The 24,583-nt window shown below is 32.6% G+C and overlaps 2 protein-coding genes across 2 annotated transcripts in view; one reads left to right on the top strand and one right to left on the bottom strand.

Moving 5' to 3' along the window:
* LOC114344277 (two pore potassium channel protein sup-9) overlaps positions 1-24,583 on the top strand; it is a 166,045-nt gene that overhangs the window by 63,555 nt on the left and 77,907 nt on the right. The window lies entirely within an intron of this gene.
* LOC114344285 (hemocyte protein-glutamine gamma-glutamyltransferase) overlaps positions 1,695-24,583 on the bottom strand; it is a 46,101-nt gene continuing 23,212 nt past the window's right edge. Inside the window, exons 4-12 of the mRNA XM_050655384.1 lie at positions 24,409-24,544; positions 20,609-20,792; positions 15,888-16,105; positions 15,507-15,713; positions 13,038-13,257; positions 11,955-12,165; positions 9,686-9,863; positions 8,430-8,590; positions 1,695-2,662 (exon numbers count right to left, since the gene is read on the bottom strand). Coding sequence (XP_050511341.1) covers positions 2,375-2,662; positions 8,430-8,590; positions 9,686-9,863; positions 11,955-12,165; positions 13,038-13,257; positions 15,507-15,713; positions 15,888-16,105; positions 20,609-20,792; positions 24,409-24,544 — 1,803 coding nt within the window. The 3' untranslated portion in view covers positions 1,695-2,374. The remainder of the gene's footprint in view (positions 2,663-8,429; positions 8,591-9,685; positions 9,864-11,954; positions 12,166-13,037; positions 13,258-15,506; positions 15,714-15,887; positions 16,106-20,608; positions 20,793-24,408; positions 24,545-24,583) is intronic.

Here is a 24,583-nt window from a genome sequence, read left to right as displayed (position 1 = left end):
AATTGCACAAGAGCTTTAAAATTATTGAATTTTTCCCGACTTACACTTTGACAGTTTTAATTTCACGAGCCGAAGGCGAGTGAAATTATGTCAAAGTGTCACGAGGGCAAAAATTCTATATTAATTTTAGAGATCGAGTGCAGTTTGTTGCGATTATTTCATGAATAAAACTGTTAAAAACCAAAATTTTATTCTAATTTATTTATGTAAGTACAAATTAGTAACATTAAACACACAGTTGTTATATAGTTATTTTCTTAACAAGTGCAGAAAGTCATTCTTTTCCGCACGCGACTGCAGCTTGCCGAACGACGCGAAGCGGGAGTTCGGCAAGCAGTCGAGTGCGGAAAAGAGACTTTCTGCAAGAGTTAGGAACAATATTTTTTCTAAGAGTCTTTAAAAAATTACCAAATCTTAATCAATTAATTTAATTAATATGAAAATACATACACAAATTAATTCTTTGACAAGGTTGTCAAAACCAAACTTTCAATATAATTAGTTAGCATGACGACGATCTTGGTTTCCATGACGATGATTCAAAACGACTGATATTGTCTACCGATTTGACTTTCGAATATTATGTCAAAATAATTTTATTTCATCGAATTGTCACGTTAACTTCATTAAAACAGGAACACAATAAGATATATTTGAAATAAATTAGTAAATAATATCTAAATATTAGTTTATTGCATGTATTATAATTACTTTAAGGCCATATTAACATATCTAAATTAACACGCGTGCGGAAAAGTAAAAACCGCGTGCGGAAAAGTAACACGCGTGCGGAAAAGTGAAACTTTCTAAACTAAAATGCGTGCGTGAAAGTAGACATTTTTGCACGCTCGTAGAAAACATATTTTACCGTTGAAAGTCATCACTTTTATAATTTTTAAAACATTAATTGTCATTAATGTCACTGAATGTATTTTTTCATAGCAACGAAGGGCATCTGACGTAATATACTTGACGACGGGAAATTATCAAAAGTTATCGGGTATAATATCACAAGAGAGTGAGAATAATTGAAAATATTGCGACAGTTTTTCGAAAATTTGTTGTCTGTCAATAGAGAGAGCCCGCAGGGCTCGAGTGGCTATTGCCCAATGACAACAAATTTGAGTAAAAATGAAGCATTATTTTCTTATTTATTCTTACTGTCGTGTGATATTCGTAAGATTATTTTTTAATACGTATATTATGGATAGTTTCTTAAATGTGACAGTTGTCAAAACTAGGAAACTGGTTGCCATTAAACAGAAACAATCTACTTAAAAAAATTATATCGGTAATTTTCTACAGTAGATAATTCTCAGTATAATTTTAATCTGATTGGACAGAATTAAACACGTGATCAAATATCCTACTATACGATTGGAAGTTAAAATCATCAAAAAATAATCAATTTAATTTAGATTTCTGTATATTTCTATTGGTCAGAATCTCCTATGAATGAAATAATCACTATAATTAAAAATATAATCAAAATTTAATAAAAGTTATATTTGAAATATTTCTTATTACTTATTTATTATTGATAATTTTATTTCCATAAAAATTAAACAATGTTTTTCGCTCTTCACTTTTTGCCGGGGGCCCGCTCTTCACTTCTTACCGGGGCCCGCTCACCCCTCTCGGCGGCCCTGCCTACAATAAATACTTATATAGGGAAATTAAATTAAAGTCCAATAAATGCCATATTTTATATTATATACTTTATAAAAGTTTTTATTAAAGCAATCTTAAATTTAATAAGCTATAAAAGTATAAAAAAATTTAATATAGGGTTTCCAAAAAATTTCTATATTTATTATGGTATAAAAATCAATTTTTGTCAACGTTAATAATGCTGTAATCAAAATTTAGCAGCATATTCTAGCTTTATTTGGATTTTACATTATTCTGCAGATTGGTCTGCAGAAGTGCTCAAGTATTCTGTGTAAATCTTTAAAAATACCTTCACAAAATATTATAAAATAATACATGTAATAGAAATAATACTGCATAATACGTTTGTATTCAAAGTAGCAACCTATAATCTACATTTTAAAAGAGTTTCAACAGTTTTTACTACTTATCAAAGATCATTTTTAAACATTTTTTTACTATGCCGATTCAGAATAATTCTATAGCGCTCTATAGGGCTTTTCATTCACAGTCATTTGTTTCGAGCTTCTGTCATGTGACACTTAATATTAATATATCTACGTCGTACGTTATTGGTATTACCAATGATACAAACCGAAGACGTATGACGTAGATATATTAATATTATGTGACACATGACAGAAGCTCGAAACAAATGACAATCGATGAAAAGCCCTATACCGGAAATCCAAATAAGTACTTATTGTGTCATGGATGTAATCTTTTACTCTTCTTCAGACACGACTTCCACTTTAGCTGTTCCGGTGATGTCAAGCAATTCTCTCGAAGTGAAAGTGGCCACCAATTTCTGTTCTCCTTCGTATTTTGGAACAATACTGGTTTCGATTCTGATCACGGTACCAGGTTTAACATCAGGAACACCAATAACTTGGTTTTTAAGAAGCGATGCTCCAGAAATGTGGAACTTGCCGTTGGTCAGAGCTTTCTTCAACGGATTGACGAATTTCAGACCTACTGTTGTTGGTTTCTTGTTGACAATAGTATGGGGTACCTGAAAGGTTATGAAAAATATTATTACATTGAGTTATCATTTGAGAAAGAAGTTAACGAAACTCTTATCTTATTGTTCCAAATCAAAATCGATTGTATTAGGGAGTGGCCAACAATATATTATTATGGCGAACAGACCCACGCAGAGGGGGGTACAGCCGGTACATTTTAACGGGGCCCGGCGTCGACCAAACCAAAGACGTAATTTTTCCCGTTTTTTTTTGCTCTTCACTTTATGTGCCTAATGCATATGATTAGTTACTCAGCTATATTTAATATGACCTTTACTTCTATTTTGAAATATAGGGCTTAGTATTGAGGCGACTGATAATTTTGAGCCTGACGCAATATTTGGCTGTAAAATATTTAATATTGTCATAGGTCATAGATTGTATAATAAGCAACTTAACCAGAAGATTTAAAGCGGCAATTGAAATTCATTCGCTATTTAACATTTTATGGACATTCTGAGATGAAGATAATATTAAAATTAAGATTAATATTAAGAATATTAAGAAAAAAATTAATATATTGCGCGAGTTTTATAAAGAAGACGAGAGAGCGATATACAAGGAGAATATTTGTGAACTTTAAGTTCCTCCAATAGATTTACTTAATAAGATTAAACATCCCAAATTGGAATCATTATTTCCTAACGTCCTTATAGCGTCAAGAATATTTTGCACATTGCCGGTGGTAGTCGCAAAAGGAAAAAGATCCTTTAGTTTTCTTTCTCGCATAAAAATGCTATTAGTCTGGGCAGTTTATTATCGGAGAATAGGCCATTTTTGGGAAAAGTTATTTACCAGCAATTTTATTGCTGGAATCGAATCTTATGATTGTATATATTAATAAAATAGGTATGCAAAGTCCGCAGATAGTGTGCTACTTTTTTTATAAACAAAATGGCGCCCGAAAATCGTGTTTTTACAATTTTTGCTCTATAACTCCAAATATTTTAACTTTACACCAAAAACACCCAAATAAAAATTCACCGTAATTAAATTCTGCATAGAGACGTATTTTTCCCGATTTACATCGACGAAAATTTTCCCTGGAAAATGTGGGTTTTTCCAAAAATATATTTAATTTTCAACTAAAATTTTAGATAAATAATTGTTTATCAATAATTAAATAACTTGGTAATGTAAAAGCTCTTTTCGTATAAATTATAATTCCAGCAGCCGATGGAAATTGAATCAACAATTTAGCAACAATTGAATTGTTAACTAAAAATTTACGGTCGCTATAATAACCACAATAATTATGATACATAAGAATAACTATGATTTTTGTTTAAAAAGACACTTTACCTATCCAATGTACTTTACAGAATTGAAATTGGACTATTTAAGCAGCCTCAGGAATATTTTAAAATTAAAAACATTTTTTTGGCTTACAAACAAATAGAATATCTCGGGAAATATTAAATTAAATTAAATCATGAAAAATTTTTGTCCTCTTTCTCCACACCAATTTTCATATCTTTAAAATACTCATAACATATATTATTATAATAAAAACTATCGATATTACGAGTGAAAATTGCCAAAAATAGCAAAATTCCAATCAAAAATTAGGTTGGAGCAAATGTAATCTCAAACTTCAAAATCGGTATACGTTAAAAAAATGCATTTTCTCGGCTTCCCATGGAGCAATTTTCTTCATTCTTTTTTTGTTCCCAAGTAACTTGGCAATGAAGGAAATTGCTCCATGGGAAGCCGAGAAAATGCATTTTTTAACGTATACCGATTTAGAACTTTGAGATTACATTTTCTCCAACCTAATTTTTGATTGAAATTTTGCTATTTTTGGCAATTTTCACTCGTAATATCGATAGTTTTTATTATAATAATATATGTTATGAGTATTTTAAAGACATGAAAATTGGTGTGGAGAAAGAGGACAAAAATAAAAAGGTAATGATTTGAAAATTATGATTCTATTGTTTATATCTTTGCCGTAAATGCCGGCCAACTTTGACCGGTTGTACCTCAGGAACCACTTATCATAATTAAACGTTTTTTCCTTTAAAAGAAGAGTCCTGTCGCTTTTTTTCCAATTCCGTTTTCATGATTTAATTTAATTTAATATTTCCCGAGATATTCTATTTGCTTGTAAGCCAAAAAAATGTTTATAATTTTAAAATATTCCTGAGGCCGCTTAAATAGTTCAATTTCAATCCTGTAATGTACATTAGATAGCGACAGTATCTTTTTATACAAAAATCATAGATATTCTTATGTATCATAATTATTGTGGTTATTATAGCGACCGTAATTTTTAAATTAACAATTCCATTTTTGCTAAACTGTTCATTCAATTTCCATCGGCTGCTGGAATTATAATCTACCTATACGAAAAGATCTGTTATATTACCAAGTTATTTAATTATTGATAAACAATTACTTATCTAAAATTTTAGTTGAAAATTAAAGATTTTGTTGGAAAAACCCGCATTTTTCGGGGAAAATTTTCGTCGAAGTAAATCGGGAAAAACACGTCTCTACGCAGAATTTAATTATGGTGAATTTTTATTTGGGTGTTTTTGGTGTAAAGTTAAAATCTTTGGAGTTATAGAGCAAAAATTGAAAAAACACGATTTTTGGGCGCCATTTTGTTTATAAAAAAAGTATTACACTATCTGCGGATTTTGCATACCTATATTATTAATATATACAATCATAAGATTCGATTCCAGCAATAAAATTGCTGATAAATAACTTTTCCTTGTATTTTGCTAATTAGCCCAGAGTATATGAGATCCACAATGAAACAGGATCGGTTAAATGGCCTAGCAACTTTCTGCATTGAAAATGATTTGGCAAAATCATTCGATTTTTCGAAAATTATAGATACCTTTGCCAATCAAAAAACTCGAAAAGTACTGGTATTGTAAATATTTTCACTTTTATAAAAATATAATCAAAATTTAATAAAAGTTATATTTGAAATCTTTCTTATTATTTATTATTGATAATTTTATTTCTATAAAAATTAAACAATTTTTTAGCTCTTTACTTTTTGCTGGGGCCCGCTCTTCACTTTTTACCGGGGCCCGCTCATCTCTCTCGGCGGCCCTGATGGCCAATATATTATGTATTTGGGCTATGTACTTACTCTCGAAGGTTCATTCAGAAGTTTGAAGATATCGATATGCCATTAATGCGACTTACAGAGGAAGGAAGAGGTTACTGATGGGATGAAGACTGCCCAACTGCCTTTGAAATCTTGAAGAAGCATTCATGGCACCAATCATGGCACCAATATTAAAGTATCTACTGCCAGAAGGAAAGTTCAAAAGTACAGATGCAAGTAATTTGAGGATTGGAAGAGTGCTGAAGGGGTACTTGTAAGGAGCGAAAATCGCCCATGGCACTTTTATACAACTGGAAGTTGTAAAAGAGAGTCCAGTTACCAATACCAGCATCTGTATTTCACCAATCCATTTGTGATAAGATTCTAAGAGGAACCCTCTCTTAAGGAGAGGGCAATGTTACGCCAAGCTCTTGCTACGCCCCTGATTGCATATCGTACGCGACAATTCGATCGACAGCTTTTATAATACCACCGAGAGGTATCGAACCCATCTACTGGGTTCTGGAAGAGTTTCGAAGAATGAGGCGACTATACATAAAGATAAATTAGATTTTAGGAGTCATCAGATCAGAAGCATTACGTAACCATTTTGTTAATGCAGTATCAATCGAATACTTCTTCTTATTCTTCTTCTACGACACTACAGCCCAAATTGAGACTTGACCTCCGTTATTTTTGCCTCCTCCCTTGTTTGTCTGTGGCTGCTCTTCTCCATACACGGACTCCCAAAAGGGCTTGTGCGCCGCTATTTACTGTGTTTTCAGCGCTTTCTTGGCTTTCTAACCGGTCTTTTTCCTTGCATTCTAGCATTTAGTGCTCTTTTTGGTAGCCTATCCTCTGCCATTCTTATCACATGTCCGGCCCATTGCAATCTTTGTATTCTAATGAAGTTTGACAGGGGTGTTTCCTTATATACAGTGCTAGTCAAAAGTCCGTACCCCCCCTCGTATCTTTTGAACGGTTATAGCTATAATAGTGAAATTTGGAGGGAGGAAATAAACGGACGTAAGCTTCTTAACTAGTCATGACAGGTGACGTAACAGTGACAGATGACTTTACAGCGCCACGGTGATAGATATTTTTAAATGGGAACTTATGGCAAGTGATACCTCGTTTGAAAGGTATTGAAAATACCTATTCAGTCATACTAATTTTGTTTGAATTTAAGCTAAGTTTGATGAATAAATGAAATAAATATAAAATTTTAGTTTCGCATTTAATTAAAAAAATTCAAAATTCCGCCTATGATTACTTGTCAAAAAGGTTGACGTTGACGTAAAAACTACTAGAGAATTGAAAAACGTCATCTTTTTGACAAAAAAACCCATAGGCGGACATTTGAATTTTTATTAATTAAATGCGAAACTACATATTATATTTATTTAATTTTTTCACCAAAATCAAAATCAACTTAAACCCAAAAAAATTAGTATAACTGAATAGGTATTTGGAATACCTTTTAAATGAGGTATCACTTGTCATAAGGTCCCATTTAAAATTATCGGTCACAGTGGATCTGTAACGTCATCTGTCACTATTACGCCACCTGTCATGACTAGTTAAGAAGCTTACCTCCGTTTATTTCCTCCCTCCCAATTTCACTATTATAGGTATAACCGATCAAAAGATACAAGGGGGGGTACGGACTTTTGACTAGCACTGTATAAAGTTGATAAAGCTCGTTGTTGTATCGATTTCTGAAGATTCCGTTTTCCCTCACAGGTCCTAGTATTCTCGTAAGTACTTTCATTTCGAATGTGTCGAGTTTGTTTTTGGATGTTTCTTTCAGGACCCATGCTTCACTCCCATAGCATGCTATTTGTCGAATTAATGTTTTATATATTCTCATCTTTGTATTTCTGTGGACACTTTTAGACCGAAATATATGGGAGAATGCAAAATAAGCTCTGTGTGCCTGCGTTATTTCTCTTCCGTATTTCTCTATCTTCTGATCTGTCGGCATATATTTCTACTCCCATGTATGTAAACTTTCCAACCGTTTTAATGATATCTTCATGTATATTATTTTGTGCGACTATATTTCTTCTCGTCTGTTTCATTATTTTTGTTTTTTTCTGTGTTAATTTCCAAACCTAGCCTTTTTGTTTGCGTTTTTAACTTTCCGTATGTTTCCTGTGCTCCTGTTGATGTTCTAACCATCGGCATAAGCGGCCAATTGAACCGATAGGTTGGTCAATAGGTTTCCTCGTCCAGTATGTATTTGCCTAACCGCATACTCCAGTGCCAAGTTAAACAATGTTGGGGCCAGCTTATCTCCCTGCTTCAGTGCCTGCGAAATTTTGCAAAAGTCTCTCCGGTGGTTTTGTATTCATACACATGCCTGAGTTTCATCCATTGTGGCTTTAATGAGTCTAATTAGCTGGTCTGGTATTGCCAATTCAGCCAATATATAGTATAGTTAAGCGAATATAAGAATTCAATATTTTATCCAGCTACTTGGGAACATTATAATTCATCACTTATTAAAAAATTTGGCAAACTTTTTACTCATTTTTCCTAAAATACTAGAAACAAGAAGAAATATTTTTTCGCTGGAAGTAAATTTAAGGTAATGATATAGGTATCTCAAGCCAATATTGTTATTCAGAAAAAACAATCGATGACGGTCAGAATGTAAAAGGAAACATGTTCAGGAATGACAGACTAACCTTAATGTCAATATTTGGTCTAACGACTTGGAAATCATCTTCATCAGCCCAAGTTTGGTTAGTCTCTGAAACCGAAGCAATGGCGTATATCTTCATGATGCAGTATTCCACCAGCTTATCCAGATATTCATCAGCTGTGACGTTAAGCCTTAATTCTTCAGCTGAAAAAAAAGTTATATTGTGAACGAATTTAAATAAAAAAAAAAAAAAAACGAAAGACAATTAATATTTCATTCCGTTTCAACCACCATCCTCTTACGTACGTTTCATCGTTTTGGAATCTTCAGAGAGCTCTGTGGTCTGCTCTTAATCATAGCGAAAACCAACCGTCTTACTACGAAATAATTCACTGTTAGACGCTGTAGCGACATCTACTTAACACAATGAGAAATCTTAGATCCGAAAATCTAAAACTTCTATCGTTGGAATCAAGATTCTGGTAACAACGCAAATTCGCGCCTTCTAAAATTTGCAAGGTAAACGAGCGACGAATAAAGCAGACAAGGGGGAATCTAAGACTGCATTCCACAACCACAACTCGTCAATCATCTAGGTAAAGTTCCATCTAATCTTGATTCCTTGTACTCAGATAGGAGTAAAACTAAAAGAAAATGAAAGACAGGCAATATTTCATTCCATTTCAGAGGAAACCACTATCCTCTTACGTACGGTTCACCCTTTTGGGATCTTCAGGGACCTGTGGTCTGCTCTGAATCGTAACGAAAACCAACCGTTTTACTAAGCCAAATTATATGTAATAATTCGCTGACGCTGTAGCGACATCTATTTAAAACAATGAAAAGTTTTAGATCCGAAAATATAAAACTTCTATCGTTGGAACCAAGAGTCTAGTAACAACCTAAATCTAATTGTAACAGCGAATTATGTCATATAATTTTCCTTAATAAGACGGTTGGTTTTTGACCTCTCTGAAGATCCCAAAAGGTCGAAACGTACGTAAGAGGATGGTGGTTGCCTCTGAATAGAATGAAATGTTAAGTGTCTTTCTTTTTACTTTAATTTTACTCCTATTATGAGTACACGGAATCAAGATTCGATGAAACTTTACCTAGATGAATTGACGGATTCTGGAATGCAATCTTAGATTCCCCTAGTCTGCTTTATTCATCGTTCCTTTGCCTTTCAAATTTTAGAAGACACGAATTTAGGTTGTCACCTTGGTTGTCACCTTGGTTTAAACCTATATTTCTAAATAAAATACAAAGTGCTATATCAAGAATACATCATATACTTACTGGAATGAGGTTTAAGATTGAATTCTCCCTCATCTTTGCTGATCGGATGAGCTTTAAGACCATTGTAGTAAACTGTACCAGCAGAGAGATGGACTTTGATGTGACGTTGGCTATTACTGTTGTTTTTGATTTTCACCACAACGCTGAAATTTTCTCCGATTTTAATTTGATCCAAATCCTATAAAAAATGTATGGTTTAATATCGGTTGCTTCGTTCTCTTCATATGATTCGAGGATTGATCTCTATTTCGATGTTATAAATTTTTTTAGAATTAAAGTAAAGATGATTCAGATTTGATTCCAGAACAGGGCCTCCACTATGTGCTTATACGAATTTCGGCTTTAACTTAGCCTCATCGGAGCACCTGTGTTAGTGCCTCTACACAGGTGCTCCGATGAGGCTAAATTAAAGCCGAAATACGTATAATTATATAGTGGAGGCCCTGTTCTGTAATCAAATCTGAATCATCTTTACTTTCATTTTATTTGTATTCACTTTTGTGGGCATAAAAGGAACTAGTTCGCTGAAGATTGTTATCACGGTGAACGACAGGTCGTGGATGCAATTGTAGATCCACTTGTCGACCAAATCACCACTCTGTTCTGCTTTGTAATTTCCATCTAAAAAGCACAGAGGATAACAATCTGAATTTTAGTTCCTGCTTCTTTTGACTAACTTTTTTAGAATCATTCTGGCTAACGGCAAAATCCGGTGATGTGAATGTGAATGATAAATATTTATACCCTATTCCACGAACATACGTCTGTTGTGGATTGTCTTGACAACGAATATTTTACTGTGCAAATTATGAAAATTATTGTTGTTTATTGGAACAATTATTAGAGCCATTTACTTTCGCACTTCTTATGTTGCACACTAAAATGTGCGTTGTCGCGATAATCCAAGACAGTCGTATATTCGTGGAATAGCCCATATGTAGGTTTTTTTATATGAAAAAATTCTAAAAATGTATAAACATTCTCAATTTCTTTGAAAAATGAAAATGCAGCAGCTGCATAATACTCTGGTTAAAGCAGAGAGTGCAGGAAGAGTCTATACCGGTTTCGGAGATCTTTTTCCCCTCATCAGTAAACCCATATCCTCTTCTCTCCGCTTTAACCATTTACCATAACTTGAGCCTTCCCGAATTGCAAAGAAAGAAATGTCACGGATGAACTAGGGCCATCTACCGAAAAACAAACTAAGTTATCAATCGAAGTAGCGCAGAAAACGACAATAAATATCGCCTCCGTACCACCAGATTGACAACAGGTGGAATACAGGTTTGCAATTCGGGAAGGCCCAAGCTATGGTAAATGGTTAAAGCGGAGAGAAGAGGATATGGGTTTATTGATGAGGGGAAAAAGATCTCCGAAACCGGTATAGACTCTTCCTGCACTCTTCACTTTAACCAGAGTATTATGCAGCTGCTGCATTTTCGTTTTGCAAAGAAATTGAGAATGTTTATACATTTTTAATTCATTTACTCTTTTGTTTGAGTATTAAGGAATCTTTCTTGTTGGAGCTTTACCACGCTGAGTAGATGAGTTGTGAATTATTTAAAATTCTCTCATCTTAATTTTCTCGGCACCCTGTATGATTTATAAATTTTGAAAATCTCAGGAGGTGTAACCAAAGAAAGTATTCCACCTGTTGTCAATCTGGTGGTACGGATGCGATATTTATTGTCGTTTTCTGCGCTACTTCGACTGATAACTTAGTTTGTTTTTCGGTAGATGGCCCTAGTTCATCCGTGACATTTCTTTCTTTGCAATTCGGGAAGGCCCAAGCTATGGTAAATGGTTATAGCGGAGAGAAGAGGATATGGATTTACTGATGAGGGGAAAAAGATCTCCGAAACCGGTATAGACTCTTGCTGCACACTCCGCTTTAAACAGAGTATTATGCAGCTGGTGCATTTTCGTTTTGCAAAGAAATTGAGAATGTTTATATATTTTTAATTAATTTACTCTTTTGTTTGAGTATTAAGGAATCTTTCTTGTTGGAGCTTTACCACGCTGAGTAGATGAGTTGTGAATTATTTAAAATTCTCTCATCTTAATTTCCTCGGCACCCTGTATGATTTATAGATTTTGAAAATCTCAGGAGGTGTAACCAAAGAAAGTATTCCACCTGTTGTCTATCTGGTGGTACGGAGGCGATATTTATTGTCGTTTTCTGCGCTACTTCGATTGATAACTTAGTTTGAAAAAATTCTTTTATGAATGTTCTAGATTAAAGTATTACAAAGGCACAATCCATACTTACTTGTAATGTGAATTCACAATCTTCGGTTTCTTCATCAGGCATATCAAAGAACCTCTTGGCAGCTTCAGTTCCTCGGACAGCGTTCAGCAGAGACAAACGTTCTGCTTTTGATCCTTCCTCCGGTTTATATAAACGAGTTATATCTTGACGATCTCTGTCTCCATTGTAATCGTACATGAATGGCTGTTTAGTGAGAATGTAGCGACCAACACTAAAAAATCAATATTGAATACATAACGTAACTTCCGGGGAGAAGATCAAGAGGACGATCACCAACTAGAAGGTCCGACCAAATAAAGAATTTAGCTGGAAACTTATTCTGCGAAGCTCTTAGAGGAGCTGAAGATAGAGATCAATGGAGAAACATTGTTAGGAATATTGGAAGAAATCACGATCCTCAGTAATGGGGAAACGACAAGAGAGAGAGAGAGAGAGAGAGAGAGAGAGAGAGAGAGAGAGAACGTAAACGTAGAATACATTGAAATTTAAAGTAGCGTAGAAAGAGTCGGTGAAAACATGTCTCATCGATTTTGAGACGTATTTTACGGAGTACCAAATGGGAAACAAATCGATATCCTCAAAACATCAGTACTCGATAGTAAGACTCAAACTTATATCTCCAACAAAAAGCAACAATGCAATTCGAAAGTGAACTGTCTGAGGTCTTCACAGTATGAAAAGAAGTTCAACAGGCTTGCGTACTGTAACCAGCACTATTTAGTATATACACTGCAAACATCTTTAGAGACTTGGACAAATCAGAAGATGGAATTACCCGTTAGAAAGAATGGAGAAAATATGCTACCTTTGCTGCAATATTAAGGATACCTGGGATCCTAGCTATGAAATTATAACTTATATTGAAAAAGCCAGAAACTCTTTTAAATGGTCTTATGAAGGTTCACTGCAACGTATTTTTAAGCATCAATATACGCATAAAATTTGTTAGATGTTATGTCTTTAGTGTCCTCTTCTACGAAGTAGAAAGCTGGAATTTTACAGAAGATGCCATAAAACAGTTAGAAGAAGTTGATAATAATTTGATAATAGGGTGAATATAAATGAAATTTAAGTTGCTCTTACTGATATTTGTTACAATAAATCCTCTTGTATCCCAGTACATTGGAATGATCTACTTTCCAACGCATCAGATCTGCATTGACGGAAGCAACCATGAAGCCAACATCAAAGTTATAACCGACTTGTCCCTTTTTGATAGCTTCCAAAGATGCTGGTCCGCACTGGTAAAAACCACTTGATGGTTCTTGAGGAGTTGCGTCAATAGCTTGCCAACCACCATAACCTAAATTAGAAAAGAGTTGGGAAATATAATTGTTGCAAAAATTGTTGTAAAAATTGTTGCAAAAGATTACTGTTTTCGTTTAATACCGCAAATTTAAAAATGTATGACAAGTCAAAGTTTTCAATCTAATAAAATATAAAATAATGTTAAAATAAAAACCTATTTGGACCATTTTTCTGGTTGCACCTCCGTGGCTTCTAAAAATGAAAGCCAATCGGAAGCTGAAGCAAACGAAGATTAGGGAATTCTAAAATTTGCAATTCACATCTCACCTCTCCAGCGCGGAAAAAATCCAACGAAAAATGGACTCCACATACTCAGATAGGAGTAAACTAATAGAAAAAAAAATGAATAAATATTTTCGTTTCATGGAAAACATTTTGGAGGTTTAACCACAAAAATGGTCCCAATAAGGTTTTTAATTTAATATTATTTTATATTTTAGTAGATTGAAAACTTTGACTTGTTTCTAGCAGATGTCGCTAAGACACCCAGGCTATTTCATTAGTAGTATGGTATAACTAGATCCAAACCCAGACATCCAAAGTGAAAGTTATCCTCCAACACCAAATTGTTCTATATGGTCCACATAATGTTCAGAAAAAAGTCACACCATTTTGAGAAATCGGTAAATTCGTAGTTTTTTTAAGTTTTTCGTCAATATTTCTAAAACTATGCGGTTTAACATGAACAACCTTCTATACAAAAATGTTCTACATTAAATTTGAAACAAAAAAGGCCCAATGCATAATCCTTCTAAAATGAACGGTTCCAAAGTTACGGAGGTAGTATAGTATAATTGGTCCAAAAAAGGCCTAACCCAGACATTAAAAGTAAAAGTTTTCCTCCAACACCAAATTGTTCTATATGGTCCAGATATTGTTCAGTAAAAAGTTACACCATTTTGAGCGTCCGGTTTGGGGGGGAGATGGGGGAGAAGTCGGTAAATTAGTAGTTTTCTTAAGTTTTTCGTCAATATTTCTAAAAATATGCTTTAGCGTAAACAATGTTCTATACAAAAATGTTCTACATCAAATTTAAAACAAAAAAGGTCCTATACATAATTGTTATAAAATCAACGATTCCAGAGTTACGGAGGGTGAAAAGTGGAGGTTTTCGATACTTTTTATATCTTTTGGGCAATTTATAATATTTTTACTGATTGAAAGAAATTTTCTTTAACAGAATTTGCTATTTCAGTGGCCGATGGTATGTTAGTGATAAGCCCTTGAAGAAACGTCAACCTCACCACCCAAAATCATCATCAATTGCCCAAAAAATATAAAAAGTATCGAAACCATCCTACCATCCACATTTCACCCTCCGTAACTCTGGAACCGTTGATTTTATAACAATTATGGATAAGACCATTTTCGTTTTAAATTTTGTGTAGAACGTTTTTGTATAGAACATTGTTTATGCTTAAACATAGTTTTAGAAATATTGACGAAAAACGTAAAGAAACTACTAATTTACCGACTTCTCCCCCATCTCTTCCCCAAACCGGACGCTCAAAATGGTGTAGCTATTTACTGAACAATCTGTGAACCATATAGAACAATTTGGTGTTGGAGGAAAACTTTTACTTTGGATGTCTGGATTAGGCCTTTTTTGGGCCAATTATACAATACTACCTCCGTAACTTTGGAACCGTTCATTTTAGAAGGATTATGTATAGGGCCTTTTTTATTTCAAATTTAATGTAGAACATTTTTGTATAGAAGATTGTTCATGCTAAACCTCATAGTTTTAGAAATATTGACGAAAAACTCAAAAAACTACGAATTTACTGACTTCTCCCCCCAAACCGGACGCTCAAAAAGGTGTGACTTTTTTCTGAACATTATATGGACCATATAGGACAATTTGGTGTTGGAAGATAACTTTCACTTTGGATGTCTGGGTTATGTCATTTTTTGAATCAATTCTATCATACTATAGTTGCAATTCGAGGCTAGTGGCCTAAATTGTTTCAGTTTGTTTAGAGATGACTATTATATATGCATTCTCTGATGATAAACTAACAAGTTTTGAAACCGTTCAGACTGTTTATAGCGCTCTCTAAGCGAACTGAAATATAAGACGGCTTTGGCTTCTTTTGCAACGAAATGAAAATATTTATTCATTTTTATAAAAATGTATGCTTTATTGTACAAAAAAAGATATTGTTTTCTGATCTCAATTTTTTAGACCCTCTTTGACTTTAAAGCTGTCATTACATAGTTTCAAAAGATGTCTATTTTATTTACCTGGAGGAAGATCTGGACGTGCCATGTATACATCGTTCCAAACATGGTAGTTCCAAATGGAGTCCTCTCCTTCTGGGTTATTCGGATCAAAAGGCAACTCTTCGTTGTGTTCGTTGAAGTATTTATCCACCGTTAAGGTAGAATTGGCATCGTGGGCAGAAACTAAGTTGGAAACTACTCTTGATGGAATACCAAGCGCACGAGCAACTAAAAACATGATTAATTACAGAAAAGTATATAAAACTTTCCTTTATAAATAATATAATTATTGTTAAGAAGCATTTGTTCTCAAAATCAACATTATACGTAATTATAAGTGTAGACTAATGATCCGGTAGCAAGGAATAGGTACAAAACATTATTTTGTATATCAATACATACTTGTAGTGCAAACTCCTGAGAAAACCCAACATTGACCATAGCTCACCGGTTGTTCGGTATCTAAATACTGTTGCAGAATTGGTACAGATCCTGTCCAAGCAGAAGGAGCAGTACCATCCTCGTACTGCCCATCCCACCGTCCTACCAAAATACCATCATCGTCGTTGCTATTAACCATTTTGGAGATAATTCTCGTCAGCTTTATTGGATCACCACGACTAAAAGCAACATAGATATAAAAATTTGTGATTAAAGTGGGTTAACTAATTTTATCTCTGCAAAAAATATTGTGATTGAACTTGTCAAGAAATCAGATTGATGATGATTTAAAGAGATGCTGAGAAGTTGGTTCGTAATACATAATAAGATATAATAATATAATAAGATAGATAATAATATTTTAAGATTATCGAGTCTCTTGCTCCATGACTTCAGTGTCGATATCTTTGTCTCCGGGGATTTCCCTATATTTTCAAAAGTAGTTTTTAAACAATACAGAATTAGTAAGTATTTCTCGACTTTCAAAGAAGCATTCAGCCATTCAGCCATATTCAATATTTATAAGAATATACATATAAGTTATAAGCAATATTCGTAATATTTTTAGAATAATGTCCATTTGCCAAGCATGCAAAAGTGGGCATAAAGGGCCTACACAGCTCAGATGTATAATCCTTTTTATGTCGATATTTTATCGAGTATTGTATCGATATCGTATCGAAATCAATATCAATACGATATTTTTATAATAAAATATTACCGGCATCGATACTCGATACGATACTTCATTGGCATAACCAATACAATACTCAATACGACTTAAAAAGTATCGATATTGTATCGTATCGTGAAGCTCTACTTCCAGCTTGTCAATTAGTCACTTCGTCAATTGTAATTTGGTGGCTAAAATCATTGTTTGGTGAGATATTTTTCTTTAACGAGCTTAAAAATTTTTTAATAGGTTTTTGATAGCATTCTATTTGTTATTCCTTCGTTGAGCATCCAGTCTAGCCTAAATATTGTAGCAAATCGTCACAAGTCGTCCATTTCGATTGATTTAATTCGTCTTTTTTATCATTATATTTTATTATATATGAAATATTTTATTATACAGTATGTCCCTGTAAGTTGTATCCATATGGAAAACTTTTTTATTATTAATTTTACGAAAAAAAGTTATTCTTTATAAAAAGCTCTGCATGGTCCAAAACCTAAGATTTAACCATGAAATATCAAATTTTTTGAATACTATACGAGGTATGTCAAAAAGTTTGAATTTCACTCAAGAGTAAAGTAGCTTTATTTTTTACAACATTGAAAATTGCTATTATGAAAAGTTGTTTGGAATTAAAAACTGTATTCTAATATGCAATTACATCCTTCTAATTGAAAAATTTTTTTTTGAAAAATTATGGATAACTAACATTATTTTCAGTTATGTTAATTCAGATAACTCTTTTATTATTAATTTTACGAAACAAAGTGATTCTTAATAACAAGTTCTACATGGTCTAAAATCTAAAATACAACCATCGTTTGTCAAATTTTATCAATTTTATATGAGGTATGTCAAAAAATATGAATTTCGCTCAAGAGTAAAATACGTTTATTTTTCACAATATCGAAAATTGTTATAGTATTTTTACTACAAAAACGTTATTACGTAGGTCAAAATTTTTGACGTAAGAGAACTGTCAAAACATTAGAATGTGACTTTTCATTATTGCTATGTTTATTATAAATACGGCAATAATGAAAAGTCACATTCTAATGTTTTGACAGTTCTCTTACGTCAAAAATTTTAACCTACGTAATAACGTTTTTGTAGTAAAAATACTATATTATGAAAAGTTATTTAGAATTAAAAACTATGTTTCAGTATGTAATTACATCCTTCTAATTGAAATATTCTGAACTATAAAGGTATAGCATTACGCTATAATTACTATTTCTGCTAATTATATTATCTTATTTCTTTTATTATTTTTTCTCAAAAACCAAACAACGTTAGTCATTCGAAATGCACATTCAAATATAAAACATGGTTTTAACCTGTCACCATCTGTTTTCTCATCCACATAAAGTGTGTCAACAACTCACTATGCATTCGAGTGTTTTTTGTTGTAACTGTGAAAGCATACACCAGACCTAATAAATGATTTATTAGTCAGTCATCTGGTCAAAAGGGAAGAACGATAACAGTAATCGTTGTGGTATTTCTTTTTAGTAACAACTCGACAGGCAGCCGCTTTGGGTCGCACCAAACGCTCTCATTTTTAACAATCGACCTTTCTTCCGAGAGACCTAAACAAAACACATTTTCGTTCCAATAATAAAATTACCGTTTGTTTTATTATATTCATTTTTTAATTAAATTCCGCAACTCACCCATCGGAATAAAGGTACTTTACTTTTGATCTAAATTTATCTTTTTTGACATACCTCGTATAAAATTGATAAAATAAGATGGTTGTATTTTAAGTTTTAGACCATCCAGAACTTGTTATTAAGAATCACTTTTTTTCGTAAAATTAATAATAAAAGAGTTATCAGAATTGAAATAACTGAAAAAATAATGATAGTTATCCATAATTTCTCAAAAAATTTTTTTTTCAATTAGAAGGATGTAATTGCGTATTAGAATATAGTTTCTAATTCCAAACAACTTTTCATAATAGCAATTTCCAATATTACGAAAAATAAAGCTACTTTACTCTTGAGTGAAATTCAAACTTTTTGGCATACCTCGTATAATATTCAAAAAATTTGATATTTGATGGTTAAATCTTAGGTTTTGGACCATGCAGAGTATTTTATAAAGAATAACTTTTTTTGTAAAATTAATAATAAAAAAGTTTTCCATATGGATACAACTTACAGGGACATACTGTATATGAAATACAATATGATAATATCAGCAGAAAAAACCAAATGTATGGCAACATCTAAATACCCACTACGATATAAAATCGAAATTGATGGGGAAATAATAAAGCAGTAAGCAAGGTTTAGATATCTGGAAATAGATATAACCAGTTACGGAAACGTTGAAGAGGAAGTCCGACAACAAAGCTTAAAAGCAAGTAAAGCTTGATCCCTTAATGCCTAATAATCCCTAAATTCCTTAATGACACAATCTGGAAGAACAAACACCTAAGACAAGACACAAAAGCAAGAATCTATAAAGCAGCAATTAGACCTATATATACACGGCGGAGACAAGACCTGACACATCTAAAACGAGACGACTACTATAAACAACAGAGATGAAAATACTCCGACGAATATCAAGGAAAAGTCTATTGGATAAAATCCACAAGGAAAAGAAAAGGTTTTCCTGTAGTTGGCTGTATACCATCAATCACAAAATTGGAAAGAAATCCTTTGTAAAAGGTATAAAATTTTTTTTTTATTAAAAATCCCTTAAAAGGGCTACATCACAACAAAACGTTTTCGATTTTTATAAAAAAATCATCATCAGTGTTCGATAAACTGGATGCTAGCTGAGCCACAAAAGAAAAATATCTGGGTAAAAACCCTTTACATATAATATAGATGCCTTAAAAGTGCATACTTCGATAAAAAGGCCTGTGATGGTCACATGGCAAACAGGATAATGCCCTAAGGTAAGGTATACAGGTTTCCCAACACGTGGGATCCAAATTGAGTTGATCACATTTCAATGACTTAATGGCAACTGAGTGACTTCAGTTGTCAGTGAGTGACTGAAGTCACTCAGTTGCCATTAAGTCATTGAAATGTGATCAACTCAATTTGGATCCCACGTGTTGGGAAACCTGTATACCTTACCTTAGGGCATTATCCTGTTTGCCATGTGACCATCACAGGCCTTTTTATCGAAGTATGCACTTTTAAGGCATCTATATTATATGTAAAGGGTTTTTACCCAGATATTTTTCTTTTGTGGCTCAGCTAGCATCCAGTTTATCGAACTCTATTGGATAGGGAGAGAAGCGAAAACATAAGAAGATCATGCAATGTAGAAGACATAAATGGATGGGTGACAAAACGGAAACAGGAGTGGAACGAACACATTAGTAGAATGGCAGAGGATATGATAGTACGAATAGCACGAGATAAGTCACCAAATGGACGAAGAAGTATTGGCAAACCAAGAAAAAGATGGTGCGATAACTTAAATAATTTAGGAGGCTAATATTGAAGAAGAAACAGGCTTTAAAGATTACAAAGAAGAAGAAGAAGAAAAAGAAGAAGAAGAAGAAGAATATTTTATTATGGAAAAAATGGACGATGGTTAAACCAATTTTGTTTGTGTTTGTTTTGCTGATTCATTCCTAGTAACACGTAATAAAACTAAAAATCTATCAAAACCTCAAATTGTACCAAATTTATATCTGAAACTTATTTCTAGACCCACTTTCTATATTCTGTACATACTTTATAAAAAGGTTACTTTAGAGTGCATGAGTTCTTAACTTATGTATATAATTTCTGTATTATTTTTGAAGATTTAAGGATGGCAGATGGACCAAAACAACTTTAGAATCTAGACCTAGACACAATGTTCATCGTATTCGATAATGTGTTCCAACAAGGGGGTTGGACGACACCAAGCGCATCCAACACAACTGGATTCACGGTGCAATGGAATTATTTACGGGAGGTCTATGTTCAGTAGTAGACTCATCATCGTTGGCCGTATAGACAATGATGATATTTTTGAAAACGGTGATGCTTACCTGGCCCAAGGAAGACCAGATTTTTCAAACATAAGTTGAATGGCTGGAAGAGTGCAACTATCAAATTGGCCGAAAATCCATTCTCTTCCTTTTGTGGTTCCTAATGGACCAACCCAGATCTTTCCAGTGTCATTCAATATGTATTCCTCTAACAATCTGGTTTCGGGCATGTACACCATGTCGTCTAAAAAGTTTAAATGTATTAGTATACACGTAAATCTTATGATATAAAAGCAGCAAATTGAAGAATGTTAATAAAACTTATGTAAAGTCCGGATTATAAGCATTTTGCTTTTTTTGCTTTTTTTGTTTATAATTAGGATTTTTAGTAAAAATGCTTATTTTAAAGATTTGTTGCTTATCTTTGTTTATTGTACTTCTTATGATAAACTATAGTGAAATTTCGTGTTACTTCCTGTCTTAAGCAAAATTCTATGAAGTATACAGAGCTATAAAACTTTGATAATTCAATAAACCATAAGAATTTTAATCCCTTAGGCTTAGGAGATAAACAGAAAACGCCATCGCTATACCTGTCAGGCAATAAACTAATATTTGTCTGCAGACCGCTCAAATTTATTATATTGTTGTATAGTACCGGTACATTTGTCTAAATTTAAATACGCACCAATCACATCTGCAGATGTTGAAATAACTCTTTCTACGTATACCTCGTCCAATTTACTTACCGTTGCACGTCATCCGCGCCATAGCCTGTGACAGATACCAACACGAAATATCTAGGCGGTAGGTGTGTTCCCCTTTAGAATCATTTTGATTCTAAAAAAGAACACACCCACCGCCTAAATATTTCGTGTTGGTATCGTGTCATAGGCTATGGCGCGGATGACGTGCAACGGTAAGTAAATTGGACGAGGTATATGTATAAATATATGTATACAAATAGAAGACATACCTTTTTACAAGAAAAATTTGAAAAATATATTATTGTTAATTTTTTTTTGCTAATGGCCATGAATTAAAAATATATTAATATGTTAATTATTTTTCAATTTTTTTGAAGTTATACTCGTACTTCTTTAGGCGCGTTGGGGGTAAATTTATACAGGGTGTAACGAAAATACAGGTCATAAATTAAATCACATATTCTGAGACCAAAAATAGTTCGAATGAACCTAATTTACCTTAGTACAAATATGCACATAAAAAAGTTACAGCCCTTTGAAATTACAAAATAAAAATTGATTTTTTCGAATATATCGAAAACTATTAGAGATTTTTTATTGAAAATGCACGTGTGGCATTCTTATGGCAGGAACATCTTAATAAAGAATTATAGTGAAATTTGTGCACCCCAAAAAAATTTTATGGGGGTTTTCTTCCTTTAACCCCCCCCCAAACTTTTGTGTACGTTCCAATTAAATTATTATTGTGGTACCATTAGTTCAATTCAATATTTCTATAACTTTTTTGCCTCTTAGTATTTTTTTCGATAAGGCAGTTTTTATCGAGTTGCGGCTTCTTTTTTAATATGTTTACATAAAAATTTTATGGGGGTTTTGTTCCCTTAAACCCCCCAAATGTTTGTGTATGTTCCAATTAAACTTTTAGTGCGGTACCATTAGTTAAACACAGTGTTTTTAAAACTTTTTTGCCTCTTTGTATTTTTTCGAGAAGGCACTTTTTATCAAGATATTACTTCTTTTTTAATATGGTTCAAAATATACCTAAAAATGTAAATCATAAATAAATTTTCATAATATTATTACCAAGTCTCCATAATCGTACTTAGCCAGATACAAATATGTGGTGGATTTGACAAATATTCAAAATATCTCGATAAAAACTGACTTTCGGAAAAAGTACTAAGAGGCAAAAAAGTTTTTAAAATATTGTGTTTAGCTAATGGTCCTACAATAATAATTAAATTGGAACGTACACAAAAGTTTGGGAGGGTATAAAAGAACAAAACCTCCATAAAATTTTTATGGGGTGTCCAAATTTCACTATATTTTTTTCTTAAGATACTACTACCATAAGAATGCCACATGTCTATTTTCAATAAAAGATCTCTAACAGTTTTCGATATATTGGAAAATCTCGATTTTTATTTTGTAACTTCAAAGGGCTGTAACTTTTTTTATGTGCACATTTGTACTAAGGTAACTTAGGTTCAATCGAACTATTTTGGGTCCCAGAATATGTGATTAAATGTATGACCTGTATTTTTGTTACACCCTGTATATATGCTCGAAATCATCAAAATCTTGGTACCCGGCGCAGATTAAACGTTATACGTCCTCTGATTGAGTAATTACAATGACCTGTCAACAATTGTTCAATATGTTGGTTATTTTATTAATACGTCAATGGTTATGGGTAAACAAATTGTATGTAGTATATTAGTTTTTATTGTTGTGAGGACAGACACAAACAGCAAGTTTATAATTGTAGTGACTTTTTAAATAGTTTTTAAAAGCAACAGGTACGTAATTTTAAATGTTTCAGTATTGTAATAAAAGATTAGGACCTACATACATATTTGAAAAATGTAGGTACCTGCCACCTAGCTATTTAGTAGGTAATGCTTTGATTTATATAATTTGATTACCAATACAATTTCTACCAATCTTCATATCTAATAAATTGCTTTTTTAGTCTATATTTTGTTGTATTTTAATATTTTAATTCCGCAAGAATCAAACTTATTTAATTAAACTACGAGAATAAGCAACTGTCAAAAAAGTTTAAAACGTTTAGTTGCTATATCTTCCCACATCATTCAAATGTCTCGCTAGCTAAGTTCTGCGTGCGGTGAGTTCAAAATCTAACAACCTTATAGACGCAGGTTCAATCCCCAATGCAAATTTTTATTTTTTAAATTTTTTTTTATACATTTTATGATTGTAAGTATATTTATTATATTTTTTTTCAGAAAATCCGTATTTAGTTAAAATTTTTGTCAACGATAATTTTTGTTCAGAAATCATTTCTTTGTTTCATTTTTCAATGTGTTTGTGTTTTATTTTATTTTTTTAATTTTTGGTATTGTTTTAATAAAATTTTTTGAAAAGTAGTGAGTATTAAAACTAGTTTAATATTTAAATAAAATATAAATAAACTGTTTAAAGTATATTGATTTCGTTGAAATCATATAATAGAAGTATAGCTTCTTACGTGCGTACAAAGTACACACACATTCTTTTTTTTATTATATTATGGCTTAACATTTTGGTAATTTTTTGTTTATTGCTAATAATACGATAATTAAAAATAAATGTAATTTAATGTTAATGTCCCTTATTCATATTTATATCATTATATCCATGTTTACTTACACGTTTTTTTTCTTGAACCTTGCTTATTTCATAAAAACTTTGCTTATTTTGCGACATTTTTTGCTTATATAAGTGCTTATTTTGATCTTTCTGTCATGCTTATAATCCGGATTTTACTTATAAGTTTTAGAATATACTTAAGAAGAGACAATAAACTACATCGAAGATGGCAAATTAATAAGAACAAACTCCCAAATTTACTGGCCAAATAATTTTAAAGCGAGCTAGCTAGAAGGACTCAAACATGATGGACAAATCAAATGAAGACTCTGGTAGGAAAATTCCTACACGAAGCCGTTCATCAACATGAACAATATTTAGGGTATCACCTTGCCCTAACAAGGACTCAAAAAATGAGGAGGAAATGTCAACATTCCTATTTTGGAAAATGCTAACTCCATTTTTCAAACTCTAATAACAATTATTTGTAGAACATTAAACCAGGCCAAAATATGGTGGAGTATCTAAAGTTTAAATAAACATAAATAATTAAAAACTTACGACAATTCCATGGATTGCAAATGAAGTAGAGATCTCCTGGATAATCGTAGACCACTGGTTCTTCAGAACTGTTTCGCACTCGTGTTTCGACTTTTACAGCCCAAAGACCAACTGGAATACCAGGGGGAGAGTAGATCTAATAAATGATGAAAAGAGTACATTTATAGTAGACTAC

Source organism: Diabrotica virgifera, chromosome 7 (assembly GCF_917563875.1).
Source record: "Diabrotica virgifera virgifera chromosome 7, PGI_DIABVI_V3a".
Classification (NCBI taxonomy): Eukaryota; Metazoa; Arthropoda; class Insecta; order Coleoptera; family Chrysomelidae; genus Diabrotica; species Diabrotica virgifera.
This window is presented reverse-complemented; position numbering and strand designations above follow the sequence as displayed.